The 16,469-nt window shown below is 39.2% G+C and overlaps 1 protein-coding gene across 1 annotated transcript in view; it reads left to right on the forward strand.

The window, feature by feature from the left end:
• Positions 1–16,469, forward strand: part of ttyh2 (tweety family member 2) — a 60,439-nt gene that overhangs the window by 17,202 nt on the left and 26,768 nt on the right. Inside the window, exon 3 of the mRNA XM_067576117.1 lies at positions 8,162–8,273. Coding sequence (XP_067432218.1) covers positions 8,162–8,273 — 112 coding nt within the window. The remainder of the gene's footprint in view (positions 1–8,161; positions 8,274–16,469) is intronic.

The raw sequence follows: 16,469 nt of genomic DNA on the forward strand, positions 1-16,469 counted from the left end.
TTTCCTTCCTTTTGATGAAATCAGTCTTTGATCTGTTTCTGCTAAGTCTCTTTTCCATCTGTGAGACATTGATGTGGTTTATGTGGATGAAATCTCTCTGATACCATCTTACCTTTGCTTCATTTTTGTATGATATCTAGTTTAAAAACACACACACAAAAAATGAACTAAAAGAGTGAAAGTTTTTGATATTCGTTCAGAGAGTGGTCTTCTCAGTCTCGACATGTGTTTTTCAAAACAGCTCCTTAGGAAGCTATGACCTGTGGTTTTAGGGAGTATTGGCACAATCGGCTGATAACTCATCAGCTCCGAGTTCATAGTGGTGTAAACAAAATATCCCCTTTGTGTTCTGACTCTCAAGTAGTATACCATCATTATCGAAAAACCCTTCCTGATGTGGGTGTATTATAAATATTCTGCTGACAATGCAGAGTTTAGTGAAACGGGTGCATTACTGCCTCTAACAGCCAACTCACAAACAAGTCTCTTCACCTTAAAACCTTGAACCTCTCTCTGGATAGGATGCACCGACTGAGTCTGCAAAATAAAATGCAAAACAAATGACATGTAGGAGGATAGACTACTGTATAAATCAAACAACTAATATAACAAAAAATGCAATAATTTCTCTGTTTAGTAGCCTTAAGTATTCTATGTTACTGTAGGTGCAGACTAACAGATATCATAAAGAGAAAATAAGGCAGAGAAACATCATGAGTTGCTATTTGAATATTTTAAAATATTTGATTTAATGTAGAAGGTAACTATACATTCTTGATAGGGATATGATTGAAATATTATGAAAAATAATGGGTTTTTAAACTCACATTTTAATTCTTGCCTGAACTAGGAGACTGTTAAGTGTGTAAAGTGCAGCCTATTTATTTTGCATCTATAAAAACCTCCTGTTTACATAACTGGCAGGATAATACAACCCAAATAATGGAGAGCAGGTTACAGGTTACTAATAATATTTTTCATTAGTCTCATTAGTCCACAGCTTGTTTCACCGTCACGCAACAGGACAATAATAATGTATAATGAATTTAAATCTTAATTATCACATTTTATGCATGAAGAAATCGACCTTGTTCCAAAAACACTTAAATGATTAGTGTGAGGTTTATTTGAGAGCAGGAGAGATGTTTCTTTGTTTCTAAGATAATATCTGACCCAGTGTTTCCCCTCAGATTTTACATCTGAGGAGCGGTCCAGTGAATGTGTTTTGTTTTGGCTGCAGGCGGCTGAATTTCATCATATGTCGAGCTGAAAACTTTCCTGATGTGAAATGACATTACGTGTAGCTGCGATAAAGATTAATGACATCAGTATTGTGGCCTATAGCTGGTACGTAGACAACCTGGAGCAGTTAATTATTCCAGCTTATTATTCGGTTAACACCAGCTCATTCATTGCTGCTGTGTCGAACTTGCAAAGCAACGCTTGCCGCTGACAAACATGAACCTTTACAGCTCTCAAACTATAGGGGCAAAGTTCATGTCACAATCTGTAATAACGTTACCTAAACACAGGCAGTGATGCAGCATAGTCAGCACTTACATCACCAGATAGAACCTATTAAGTCAGTCAATGAGATGTGCTCTTCCCACAAAGTAGCTAATTGAATCTGGTGCCAGATGAGTGGATGCTTCTCTCAACCATGTGACAGTCATGTTTAACAGCCAGTGGGTAATATTAAATTAGTCGAGCCTCGAGCATTTTTGTATGTCTTTTTTTTGTTAAAAGACAAAGTTCACTGTTAAATGGAAATACACAGGGGTTTCATGGCAGTGGATAAACTCTTGGAACCACTGTAGGTTTGAATCACTAATTAATTACATCGGCTTTCTACTCTGTCATATTTTTTGAGCCACTGTCCACGTCTACTGGAAGTAATTTCCTGAAGCGTAAGTGAAAAAAAGAAAGAAAATAAATGCTTTTCACAAAAACGCCTCATTCAACAATTCTTAAAAAATATTTAATTTCCCAGTTTCATTAATTCAAATCTAAATTCTGGCCGCTAAAAGCATGATGGCGAATATTTTGTATGTCAAAATACCTTTGAGTCACTACTTGGGAAAAACAGCACTAAAGCACTAACCATACAACACTTAGCTTGATGTCACACACATTTATTCAGTGAATTCTCTCTGTCAAGTGTTGAAAATGGCCTCTGTTCCCATCCAGTCAACCAGTCTTCATTACGTGGCATTAAATTATTCATGTGAAGTTTTTAAAAAACGTAGAATGACTTAAAAAGTGGCAGACCTCCGCACTTTAAAAATGTATGTTGCAAAACCAAACTTAGAAGCGTAAAAAATGCAAGCAGCGACTAGCAGAGGAGTCCTCCAAATTTGAAAAATATATAGTTGGTCCATGCCCTCCAGAACGACACACACAGTCTTCTCATTTTAAACTCTTGTGGTTAAAGTTTGGTTATAGGTTTAGGCACAAAAGCTGCTCGGTTAAGTTTAGGAAAACATTGTGGTTTGGGTTAAAATGACTACTTTGTTCAGGTTAGGGAACTTCCGTCGTCATGGTTACAGTAATAACCACTTGGCAATAGTTAGGGAATAACTGTGGTCATGGTTGAAAGAAACCATTGTTGACATTCCCATATTAAAGTCCCTCGTTTTGTTGACCCACCATCCATCCGGCCCCCGGCCTCCTCCTCCCTCTGCGGACTTTGTGCCTCTACAACAACGTCACTCTACTTCCTCTGAATTCCTACGGCCGCTAGAGGGCTTTGTCACTTGAGCGTAAACAAGTGTTGTTTTAGGGGCATTTGCTGAAACCGTTGATGCTTTCGTTTTTTTCTTGGGAGAGCAGTCTCCTAACGGGTTATTCACCAGGTCTTGTTGTTCTCAGATCAACAAAACCCTTTCAGTACCTTCTTCAGACTATTTCTCCAGCAAATTCCGATTTAAGGGACAAGCTCTCTGTAGGATTTTTTAAAAACTTTGCATACACCTAACAGAAGTAAATAAAGTCTCAAATTTTTGATGATGTCAACCCTTCTGCAAGATTTCTACCCTCCAAACAAGATTATATCCTGTCTGATCTTCTGTGTCATAGCTTATGCTTTGTAATGTAATATACTGTAAAAAAAAAAAAAAAAAAATACTGTCAGTGCTATAAAATATGTAATGTCTTCATATGTTGGTTGCTTAAATTTTTTTTCTCTCAAATAGTGCTCAATAGTAATCCCATTAGAGTGCACTGTTTTGGTCTGGAGTAGATTTAAAGAGCTTCCGTGGTGCAATTTGATAAGTTGTAAGATTTAATATTGTGAGATGAATGAAGTGGGAGGAAACATCCTGTGGGAAATCAACTCTCCTTCATCTGATTCCCAACTTTGATTATGTCAATCTACTTGATATGCCAGAGGATGGATGCGAATTGCCCGGTGGATTTCACATTGGATTTGGGAAGAGGAAAACCTGCTTCGTTTTAATCTCTTCAGTCCGGCTCCTTCACCTCTTTTCACCCTTATGTTTCTTCCCCCTTTCTCTTCTCTAGGTCCTCTTTTCATTTTGCTTCCTTTCCCTCTATGCTCATCCTTGTTCATCCTCCCCTCTTCCTTCTGTTTCTGCTTAAAGCCGTGCCGTTCTCCACTCTAATTATGTTTGACAGTGGCTGGAGCTGATATGCAGTGATGTCCATTCTAATTAACACTGGTGAGGCCAGAGCAGATGTCACTCAGTGGATGTGGTTGTAGCTCTGCTTGTGGTGTAACAGATTAGCTGTGTAATTATACTGTAGTGTAACTGACTGAGCTGCTCATGCTGAGGACATCTGGACTCTTACAAAGCCACTGATAGTTTTATCCAGGTTGGATTTTGAGCACAATGACGCTTCTGTTTCTTTAGGAAGTCTTGGATGTACAGCAAGTTGTTAACAGTGACCTCTATTGCAACATGATGTTAAAGACATCTTAAATATCTCCTGTCAGTTTACCTAATACTGGTTGCGATGAATGGTTGTCAGGCAAAAATGGATCATCAAAGGATGCTGCCTTTTCCAGGACACAAAAATTCTGTTGTATTTGTTAATCTGTTTTGTATATTGTGTCTGCTGACAATCATAGCGCGGAAGTGAGAAGCAGGAAGAATATGAGAAAGGAAGAGAGATAAACTGTCTGTTTACATGACATCTGTGTATATGCTTCATTGGATCTGATACAGAATTTATTTGGCACACGAGCAGCTTGTAACAGAATACCTAACTATCAGCGTGCCAGCGGTAGTGCTTTAAAGCCCTTGTTCACTTTTTGGTGTCATCTATTTTCAGTAACCGATTTATAACTTTGTTTTTTACTGCATCTCGGGTCTTAAATTGGCTATTTTGGAAATGTTCGAGCTCTGAAAATAGAGACATGTGCATGAAACATTTAGAGAGGAGCTATTTGTGTTTTATATTACAGGCCTACAGCATATTAAGGGGATTTTTGGGGGTGGCTTGTTTGCTGACTTCAGGAGGGCAGAGTGAAATATAAAATCATCTATTTATATTTGTCGTCTCAAGAGAGTCATTGCTGCCACTTTGGTGCAAATCTCAAATATTCACACAGTCTATTCATAGTAGCCAAGGCCTTTTTTTTTTTCTCTGCTGCAGGCTGAAGCTTTTGGTTCCTTTTTCTGAATTCCCCTCACTGTCTTTTATCTATTTTGTCATTTATCAACATGACAGTTTGGACTTCTGCTCAGTGCATGCCTAGTCAAATCTATAATATTCTTTCTCTTTGAATTAGACCATAGATATTTTAAGGAGCAGCACTAAAGGGGCCGGGAAGACAGAGAGAGCGAAAGAGGGATAGAAAAAGAACGAAATATTCCTCCTTCTTTTTCTCTTCCTCTGCAAATGTCTCTCTGTCCTCCCAGTTCCCTTATATTCATAAGATTCTACCCTTAAAATATTTGCATGGTTCAAAGAAGCGCAAGTTTCTCCCAGCTATTACCCAATACATTTTTCTGCGTCTGTGGCATTAGAGGATCTGTTTAGACACACAGAGATGAAAGAAGAGCAACTCCCGTTGTATGTTTTCTTTTGCAGGTGATGTCTTTTTTTGGGGGGAACAAAAAAAAAACAAAAAACCCACATCCAACAAATAAAATGTAGCAGTATGTGTCATTATTTGTGTATTATTATAACTGTGGGTGCGTGAAGCAAGACGGAACTGTCTTGTTCTGTTTGTCCCATTGTCTTGCGCTCTGCTGTTGCGTCACATTATTTATTGTAAACTCTCCGTCTGCCTGTATACAGTATTCGATTCCTGCCTCCATCACTGTCAGTCTGTCTCTTTCAGTCTGTCTATATCTGTCACTTCCTGTCTCTCCACGTCTTCCTTATTTCTCTTTCCAAACTGAGGCTTTTATTTATTCATGTCTGCTCTGTCTTTAAAACATCTCCATGCCTCTCCCTGAGGGTTGTGTTAAAACCTGCAGAGTGGGAGCTTTACCTGCAGGGGGTCAGTTAATGAGACTCTGTCCTTGTTCTACTAATTAGGAAAATAGCCCCTGTTGTTCCGCTTCACCTGCATTCAGCTCCGAGCGCCACACTGCCGCACAGCTAGCTCTGCCAGACTTCAGCGATTCCATTGTTGCGCCGTTGACTGTGGATTTATAGTCTCTCTTTTCTGCTTAATGTTTATTATCCGGACCATAAGGGAGGAGTCCAGGGGAGCCAGGAGGTTAAGGAGACTGCTCACGTCTCAGTCAGGCTTACCTCAGCTTGCCTTCCCTTTAGCTCTGACCTGACCTGCCCCTGGCCGTCACCGGGGACTCGTTTTGGGATGAGACAGTGGTGGTTTATCAAACTGAGCTATGGGCGGATGCAGTGATTACAGTAACAGATCAGAGAAAGCTATATCGATGTTTTATGGTTTATTAGATAAGTAAGAGAAGAGGCGCCCATACTCATAAAACCATGTAGAATTAATGAGGTTATAAAATATTGATCTGTAATAAATAATCAAGTCAATCGGCCATATACTGTATCTGCTCAACTCTAGAGAGGGAAATTGGTCCCAGAGAGCTCTATTCCTCTCTGTTTTATATCAACTGACTGGTTATCTCAAAAAAAAAATCATCTCTCAGGCAGATTCAGACTCCAGCCTATTCAAAATGCGTCTGCCCGTATAGAACTAAAAAGTTTGACCATGTCACTCCAATTTCTAAACAGCTTCACTGGCTACCTTCAATTATAGAACCTTTTTTTTTTTTTTGCTTCTGGCCTATAAAGCACTAAACGGCCCGGCTCCTGAATATACTGTACATCAGACATGCTTCCATTTTATCAACCAGGCAGATCTCTCAGGCCCCAGGACAGCTTTCTAATTCCAAATCAGGCGCAGAGCATTTAGTGCTTCTGCTCCTTAAGTATGGGACAGTCTGCCGGCTTACAATAACTGAAGACATTGTTTTGTTTAGCTTTTAAGTAGGTTTGTTTGCCTGCATGTGTGTGTGTGTGTGTGTAATGTGTGCCTTTATCTATGTCCAAACCAATTTTTTACTGTTTTACTGTTTTATCAATTGCATTTTGAATTGCTTCTGTATGATATTGTGCTCTACAAATAAACTTAACTTAACTTGGTTATAAGATAATGTAGTCAGTGACAGCAGTGCAAGTGACTTAATTAGGCACACTTTTCAATAAAATGTAATATAATTCAACAGCACCTCAAACCAGAGCTTCCAATGATCGTTAAATGCTTCGTGACAGTATGACTAGCTGCTGTATTGAATTGTACTGACAAGAGTCTGACAGATGCTGCTTGCTTCTCATCTTATGATGAATTGAGTTAGTAGGTGGTGGTCTAAACAAAAGCGTCACTAATTATAGTAGTTGCTGTGTCATTTAGCAACTTGTTTCTCCTGAAGATCAATGTTTTATCTCATAAAAAAGAGTAATAATTTCCTCTGATATTAGCAGAGATGATCTTTATTTCAGGTTTTGCTATAAAAAACTGTGACCTCTGACCTCAGCTTTTAAATGTAACACGGGGGATCATTGTTGTCATGTCTTCAGAGTATGTTGTGAGGCATTATGTTCTTCTTGTGGGGTTTATGTCGAGAGAGAGATTGTGTAGCTGCTTTTAAATCCCATATTATGGCAGCACAGTGCCACAGTGCAGACGCTCAGAGAGACTACTTAAGAGCGTAGGTTTATGATGCCGGGTATTTTGTTTGTGCTGCTTCTCTTGCTCATCAAATGAAATCCTTGGATGACTGAATATGCAAAAGTGTTTTCAAATTATGCATTCACATTCCAAAACCCTGTATTGTCAGATTTCTGGTTCAAAGAGTTATGTTTACATAAATGAACACAGAAATCCAAATGGTTTCAGTTCTCTATATGTGCTGCATATTTGTTTTGTTTTTTTTCCTGCTGTAATAAACCATTTTGTTCTGTTTGCTGCTCACAGATTACAGTTTCAATTAACTAAATTATCATATTGTACAGTAAGTAAAAGAAACAAGTCAGGACATAAGGCTGGACATTTTGATTAAATGTGCAGCACAAAAACCTTTTTCATGGAGGAAGCACAGACTTTAGCAGGAAAAAGCAACAAACAAAACAACTTCTGAATGAATCTGATATTATCTCTCCCGCAATCTTAATTGTGTGTGAAATCTCCCAAGATATCCCCCCAAGACACACACAGCAACTCCTGCTGCCTTTCCAGTGAATGCATGTCATTCATGCTGTTTGAGTGGACATAATATGCCCTATAACACTTTTATCTCCTTACAGGGATCGTCCCAAAGAGCCTCATTACTGTACGTTTGCTTTTTCTTGTTTTTTTCCAAAAGCCAGGGTTGAGGTGGAGAAATTGATGAATCCACTTTGTGATAATGCCAAAATGCTAATGTGAAAAAGAAGCCATGAAATACTGTGTAGGTGCTGATTTTTGTTCTCTCTTGTAGGTATATCTCTACCACAGGATGGTTCAGTATTTTAGAACAGAAACAACATTCTTATTTTTAGTTTTTCGCACATTATCTTTTTGACTTAATCAATGAGCAAACTCTGACTGAAACGGCGACTGAAAAGGACATCGTCTCGAACATACAGGATTTACACTCCAATCAGTTGTACTCTGCTCCCCTCATTAATTTATCAAAGCCTTACCTGTCCCTTTATATGCCTTTTCTCTCTGCAGCGTTGCAGTGGGTGTGGGTTTCTATGGCAACAGCGAGACCAATGACGGCGTGTACCAGTTGACCTACTCCCTGTACAACGCCAATCATACGCTGGGCGGTGTGGACAGTCTGGTAGGTAAAACACAGTGCTCCTCACATTAGTGTCACATGATGAGACATCGTTAAATGACTTTGTTAAACGTCTCATACACATAAACACATATATACCTCACAATGTCCTTGTATAAATTAAGTGGCATCATGTTTTTAGTTTGTAAAAACCAACTGACTTGAGTGTATATATATACAGCTTCACACACATACAAAGACACAAACACCCAAGAGAAGAGGAAAGCCCAGGGGACTCAATTTAGTTTACCTTTAGATGTTTTTACAGTCTTTTTATGGCTTTTTACCGCTACACACAAATTGACAGCCTCTCCACGCAGAAACTCTTTCCTCCCAGACAGACAACACACATATTTACACACACACACACACACACTCTCCCTGCTCCACCTTCTCCCAGTTGCTGTGGCCTCAGCAGAAACAAAGAATCGTCCTGTGTCTTTTTTGTGCTCACTTTAGCTCAGTGCTTGTGCGTGATACTTTTCTATTTTTATCTGCCTCACTTTCCTTCCATCCTAGAGACACTGATCACACAGACACCTAAATGTAGCTCGCTGTGGCAAATTTTGCACTTATGACAAGGCAGTTTTATCTTCTCAGTTGAGAGTCAAACTGTGGATATTTTGCTTTCTGGGTTGTTTTTTTTCCTAACATTGTTTTTGAAAAAAAACTTTTTTGTGGACAAAAATCATCTTTTTTTAGCTTGGGTATGATTTCTTTTTCCTGAAGAATGTAGGACATCCCTTAAAACATGATTGAAATGTCATATTTTTAGGATTTTATGTGCAAGAATGATGAAACGCCTGCACCACCTGTCATATTAAGGCTGTCATATTAAGAAAAATACAGTTTATCCAACTATGGACTATCAGTACCAGATACTTCAACTAAGATGCAGCAAGATCATCTGCTCCAGCTGTTTGTGTTTCAACAGAAGACAAGTCTGATATCTGCAGACGAGAGTTGAAGCAACAGTGTGTACCTTGCTAACTGTAGGCTAGCTACAGTTAGCTTGGTAGGTAGGGACTGAACAAAGTTGATCGCACCTCGAACACTTCATCAAGAAACACAAACCAAGAGCACAGAGTGTGTAGAATCTTTTTCCATTGTGTAAGTGTTAAATTCATTATGACGTAGGCTAGCCAGAGCCAGCTAGCAACCTGGAATTATGACAACGCCGCAAACTAGGTGTGCAAAAATACTTTGAATATTCACATCACATCTAGACCGCTAATGTAGACAGTTGTCCTCTACGTTACTGTTTGACTGAAACTAAAATAAAAGAACCTTTTTATGCACATTGTAATAACTCAGTTTTCACGATGTAGACATTTTATACATGAAAACAACTCTGGTAGTTGGAGTTTTGAGTATAACAAACACAAAAACAATAACACAAAAATAGGAAACTTATGTGTCATAATTCTGTGAGAAGGGCTGCCCAACAATGTAATAATATGTATTTTTCCAATGCAGTGTTCATATACAGTACCAGTCAAAAGTTTGGACATACTTTCTTATTCAAGGGAATGGGAAGGTTTGTCCAAACTAAGACTGGTACTGTGCATTAGCTGTGTGTTGTTGTCCCGATGTGTGTGACCAGCAGAAGTCCTGCGACGATGTCAGAGCAGGCAGAGACCCTGGGTGACTGGCTGTCGAAGAGTAGGGATTAAGTCTCCATCTGTGTTAATGGATATTAATGTGGTGGTATCTGAGCCACTCAGCGCGGTGACTCAACATGGCCTCAGTAATAAACACTTTGCTGAGAGGGTATAGAGCCCAAACCTCACTCACTCACTCACTACAGCACTAAGTGAGGATTTCTTAAAGGTTTACACTGATGATGAGGAAAAACGGTCCTAGATTTTAATGGAGAGTAGCTGTTAGAGCTGTCTGGCTCCAATTGATGCACTTTATAAATAATTAAAACTGGAAACCAGTAAGAACCCTGTGACTACTGATGTTGGAAGATCAGTAGTGCTGCTGTAGACTGTCAGTTGGGATTAACCTGCTGACACAAACTATAAACATCTAAGCTTTTTTGATTTAATCCATTTCATCAATATAACCACATGTTAAGCTTGTATTACCTTAAAGCGAAGGTGTCAGGTACATTTTAGGGCCATTTATTTATTGTGGGGCTCTACTGGAATATCTTTGCATGATTTAGAGTTGAAAAAAAAAATCTAACTTATTTATCTTATACTGGCCCTTTATGCAGCCCTTCAGTTCAGTCTCTATGTGAAACAGGCCATTTTAGGTCCTGTCTCTCTAAGGCCGCAATCCCAATGAGCCCACTCTATTTTTATTGGTTAGCTGCCCCACAGCAGACTTCCAGTGACTTAGGAGGCTAGGTAAACCAAGCCCGAGAAAGTGTGCCGGACTGGAAGCCAAATTTGACATAATGGCCAAACCATGTAAATTACACTTCAGGGTCCATCACGTGATGCACATTGGCCCAAAAAGCATCTTTCCCACACAAAATCATGGGAAAAGGAGCGGCTGTAAAATGGTGAATAACTTTTTTTCAGCGTCACAATTCCCACAAAATGACTCGATTTATTATCAGAATTTGATCCATTGGGTCTGATAATATTTGGAAAGTCTAGAGGAGCCACACGATTAAATGATTTTATCCCCATTCAAGTTAATGGAGAGCCAACCGGAAGTTAGCCGGCTCGGCTAACGGAAGTCTCCAGTGCTCATGCTCTGTGGACAGTAGTAGAAGGAATTCACTTCACTTTTCTCATTCTATACTCAAAACGTCAACTTCTCAAATACATCTGTGCAAGTTTGAGTGGAAATCTGATCCAAAATATGAGTGAACGATGCAAACAACCCATGGAACAACCTTTGCAATAACCTTAGCAACAAAGTCTGCATAACAGATGGCTGTTTGTGGGCATGCATGAACCAATCTGATGTCATCACAAGGAGGAAGTAGAGATAATTTTGAAAACAAAGCGTCATCATGGCTTTAGACTTGTAGGGAGCACTTTCACATATGTTCACCTAAAGTTTTGGACCTTGGACCATGTTTACATAAACGTCCGACATCATAACAATATATGAATAACAGGAAATCACAAAAAACATGACATGTCCCCTTTAATACAGTGGAATAGATACATCTCTTTGTCATTTCTAGATTGTATGAATTGTTCACTGATTGTCTCGCCTATTAATCTTGTGAAGTAGTTTTCAAGTTCATTTCTCAAAGTCACATTAGCAAGAGGAGAGAGATCATTAACATATACTGTAGCTTGTCTGGCAGCTTGTCAGCGTGCTCCTTTGAGATCTGTGAACTCATGCAAACACATAATTGGACATGGTGGCCTTTATTTTAGCATCTCATGCATGTGAGTTTTCTCACATGCACGCCTGTGCATGTGTGCCTGAGTGAGTTCATTGCATGCAGCTATAGACTGTTAAGGAGTCTAGTTCTTGAGCAGGACAAAGAGCTCAGTGTGCCACACACAGTTCCCAGTCTCCCCCCACCTAATCAACCATGAGCTGAGGAGACAAAGGCCTTTGATGGGGAAGAACAAGGAGCAATGCTAGCCCATCTGATTGGCAGAGTCGGGATTGAAATCGGTATTGAACTCATTGACAATGAAGTCCTCACTGCCCTCTGGCCCACACAAATGCCTTTTAGCCGGGCTCTGAGAGAGTTTAGAAGTGAGTTAGCTTCTAAAGACTCAGTTTGTAAGAGGGGAAAGGAAGGAAGTTAGTCATTATTTGTAGATGCTTTTATTCTCAGCTACTGTTGAGACCTTGATTAGTTACAGTCTGGAATATATGCTTATGATGTGTCTATGAACACACACCTTCTCTCTTAGTGAGAATGTGAATTAAACAAAGCACTTGCAGACTGAGAGCTGTGTAATTTGGAGACACAAGTAGAAATGCAAAAAAAACATACAAAAAACAAGGCTGTTAAATCTGGAGAGCGGCCAACCAGGATGCTTTATCTATGCTGTAATGGGACTGATGTGACATTTGAAGTGTGTAGCCACACTAAGAATAACTCTATTGTTAGGAGATGGGTGTTGTGAGAGGTTTTGGCAGCCAGTGAGCGTGGTCGATGTCTGGGTCAGTCACTGAGCATTTGGCCAGAGCTCAAACACAATTTGGAAGTTATCCCACTACATAATTACAAGCATGCATATTTCCACACCATTCTCATAATACGCTTTTTGTAATAATACAAAATAATAAGCCATTCATAATATGCGGGGAGGATTATGAGTATAAAAACTGGTGAGGGCTTTTTGTCACAGTCTTGGGGGAGAGGTTGAACAATTATTTAGAGTGGATGTAAAGATTTAGGGGTTTTTTCAGAAGTTTTGTCGATTTATGCTCCAGCTCTCACACGCTCACAAGTTTGGTGACCAAAAGAATGAGACTGTAGATACGAATGGCTGAAATAAGTTTCCTTCACAGGGTGTCTGGGGTTACCACTGGGGACTATCCTGAACATCCTGGTAGCTTGAAAGTAGAACTACTGTTCCTTTGTATTGAGGTGGATGAGGCATCTGATTAAGATGTCTCTTGGTCTCTTGGCACCAGCAACTGGAGAAGACCCACTCGCTTACACTGAAGGGATTACATATCCAATCTCATCTGGGAATACCTTTAGGCATTAGATTCTTCTATGTCTGACAAGAGCCAATTTGCCATTTTATGTTTTTTAATATAGTGAAGAAATTGTAACTGGAGCAGATGACTATGTTGCGTGTCCTTTGGGAAATGCAACAGCTTGGGATCCCCCAGAGAGAGCTAGAGGATGTGGCAGTGGAAAATGACATCTGGGCTACCTTGCTGCCACCATAAACCAGACTAGGATAAGCAACTTAAAACTGCTAAATGAATGGATGTGACTCCACAAGAATGGAGCTAGAATGCAGAGAGCAGGACAGGGCACCATCATCTCTCCTCTACCACACAATTGGTGTTGGTTTAGGAGGAGGTGATAAAAGGTAGAAATCTGTTCAGTTTCAGGAGAAGAGACAGAATATTTTCCTCAGTTGTTTACGAGGAATACTCCCACAAACAACTGCCATCCTTGTGTCCATTTGAGATATGACTAATGGACAGTTTTGCTGACTTCCTTACTCTCATATGGCTGGATGGGCAGCCTTGTAAAGTTGAACTGAAAGTACAGATGCTTGGCCAGAGGTTGTCTCTGTGGCCAAACCACTTTCCGCTCCACTTAACCCTTGTGTGAACTCTTGCTCTCTTAAAAACTAAACTACAGACATTCAGATAGTTGAAGTCTCTGCTGAATTGCTCTCATCTGGTTGTATATCATAGTGCAAACCTGCTTCTTCCCTTTGGTCAACAATCTTTGCTGCATGGGCCATTGCTTTTCCAAAAGCCATGATTTAATACCTGCTCAGTGTGTCATCAACAAGCCCATAAACGCCTGTAAGTCCTTCTGCAGGACAGCTTTTTAAAAGCTCTGTGGTCATCAAGTATCTGAGAGGGAAAAAAGGAAGTAGGAAAGAATATATTTTTAAAGAGATGTACTGCTGAGCTTCGTTACCCAGCGGTGGAGATGGTCTCTATCTTTGGGGTGACCGAGCTGCTAAGGCACTTCAGACCCATGTTCCATTTCACGCTCTAGCTCCCACATTCAATTTTAATTGAAGAAAGTCTCTGCACTATCAAGTAGAGACAATGATTTAGAGCAGGAAAAATGGTATAATTTCATATCTTAGCCTTTGTTTTATATGCTCATTGGCCCCAGTTTCTCAAGTAATTATGAGTAAGAGTATAGAATATTTAGTTCAAATGACTCTGGATGCTCAGCAGCTAAAATAAGTCCAGAATAACAATAACTGTGTGGAATTCATTGGTCATTTCTATTTTCAGATCCCAAATAAAGCCCCATTGATGAAACACAAGTTAGTAAAAAGAAAAACTTGGAACAAGGCATAAAATTCATGAAGCAGAATTAAGTCTTTGTCAGTCTTCATCTGGAACAAGTCCCTTTAAAAAAAACAACATAAAAACAAACTTTGCCAAGCAGTCGTCTGTTTCAACTCAGCGGACACTCTCTGGGAGGTTTGTGTCTTAAATTAAAAATGCTGCTCTGCAGCCTTTCTCTGTTTCGTGCTCCCAGAGTCATCTTTGAAGCATCACTTTCTCTAGGGTTGGGTACCAGCCCCAACAGGCTTAAACTTGGAGATTGAATCCTTTGAAGGAAGTGGGATTCATTTTCTTTAGAGCCTGGGAGTCAGTATTGCAATGTTGGGGGCACGACACGTACAAGCAATTCAACAGGGAGTCCTGATCCTGCTATAAATCTCAGATGAAAATAAATTGCCTGATATAATTTATTATTTAGTAATAATACAGTAGTAATAGTTTTCCATTTATAGTGCAAGTATTTAGTTCTTTGAAATGAGTATACACATTTCCCGAACAGGCATGAGATTGATTTTAAGCCCATGAGAATAATGGAATACATAAAAATCAAGGTTTTCTGCGTAAGAGTGATCTGATTTTATCATTTGATAGTACAACCAATGAGGAAAGGAAAAGGATGTGAGACTACATGACCATACAACCCCTCCCAACACTGCCAAGGGTCTTCAAAACAAATACGAGCTCATGGAAACCAGAACCTTTACATAATGCTCATTGATATATTTTCTTTCCTTTTCCTCAAGCAAGAATCTACATTTGATATTTGACAGCACATTGTCATTTGTTCAGCCCAAAGCCACTTGTCATTTGTCACAGTTATGTCATTTATCATGGTTCCTTGTGTTGTTTTGTTTGTTGTTTACCCTATGACTTGTAGAAATGGAATTCCCACAGTTAAATAGCTTTGCGTCAAACACACTCTGCAGCAAATTGTCGGTTTAGAAAGTTGTGAGGCAGAGAATGCTTTGCCATGCCCTCAAAACATAAGACTGAGATAAAGACCCGAGAAGACTGGGACTAAAAATCATATCTTCTTGATCGGTGCGGATCACTTACACGGTGAGGATCAGACCAAGACGAAGAAGAGATTAGCTGGATTGGCTGTCTCCCTGGGCGTTTTAGATAAGATTCTCACACAGGAGGCAAGGATCAGATACATGCTTCATTTCTCATCTGTGATTTCATCTGCTCAGTCTGAGGAGGATGAGTGATCAGATAACAAACTACAGAGCGCCACAAGCTCGTGTATGTGTCCGTGACTTTCAGCGGCTGCTTCCGAAATGGTTCATTTATGTCATTTAAAACGTTAAAGCCACTATGTGTAGGATTTTTATGTAATCCTTAAAACCATTAAATCTTCCTGAATTGATTTGTGATAAATGAGTCAATCTCACTCTGGGAGTGCCAGAGGGAACTTTTTCAAATTTCACACATAGTGGCTTTAAATATAAAATATAAATGATTTGATCACTTAGGATATTGAATATAAATATAAATTGAATATAAATTGTTCATATCCAAACACATACACTACGTGTTTGACCATATTCTTGCTATACGCTACTATAATATGTCATTTTTGCACATAAGTAATAGAAAAGAAAAACAGAGAATAAATACATGCACAAAGAAAAAGACAACCTAAATAAGAGTTACTAAATAAGCTTAAAAGTTGTTCAGATTCAGTTGTATACCTTTAATTTATCTTTAAAAACTTTTTAAAATTCCACTCTGTTTGACTTTGGCTCCTCTTGTATGTGGGATTTTTGTCTGTATTGTCACAGGACATAATAAGGCAAATTATTTCACTCGAACAGCAAAAATAATACTTAATTTAAGACATTTTTGAAATAACTTCATTTGTAGGTGAAAATATCTTCGATGTTTTTCACTTGTTGAAAGAAAAATAGTCCTTTAAGATTGAGCTCTACAATGAATAGGCCAGCTTGTGAAATCATACAGTATTTTTGAAAGTGTAGCAGACAAAACGCAATCATGTCAAGCTTTTCTCTTTTTTCCCTCTTTTTTTTAATCTGTTCTCCTTCCCTCTCCCAGTTTTCCCATAGACCGTCTAGTGTAGGCTACGCATTGAATGTAAACCCAACTAATTACTTCCGCTCAACCTCACCTCCCGCTCCAGCAAACTCCATCCCTGACAAACATAGCAACAATATGAGTTGTCTCTCCTGTGAATGCCAAGTACCCAGAGTGAATGAGAGCATTTATTACCCTTTTTAATTATCGAACAGCGGGATGTCTCTGTGAATG

Source organism: Thunnus thynnus, chromosome 20, assembly GCF_963924715.1.
Source record: "Thunnus thynnus chromosome 20, fThuThy2.1, whole genome shotgun sequence".
Lineage (NCBI taxonomy): Eukaryota > Metazoa > Chordata > Actinopteri > Scombriformes > Scombridae > Thunnus > Thunnus thynnus.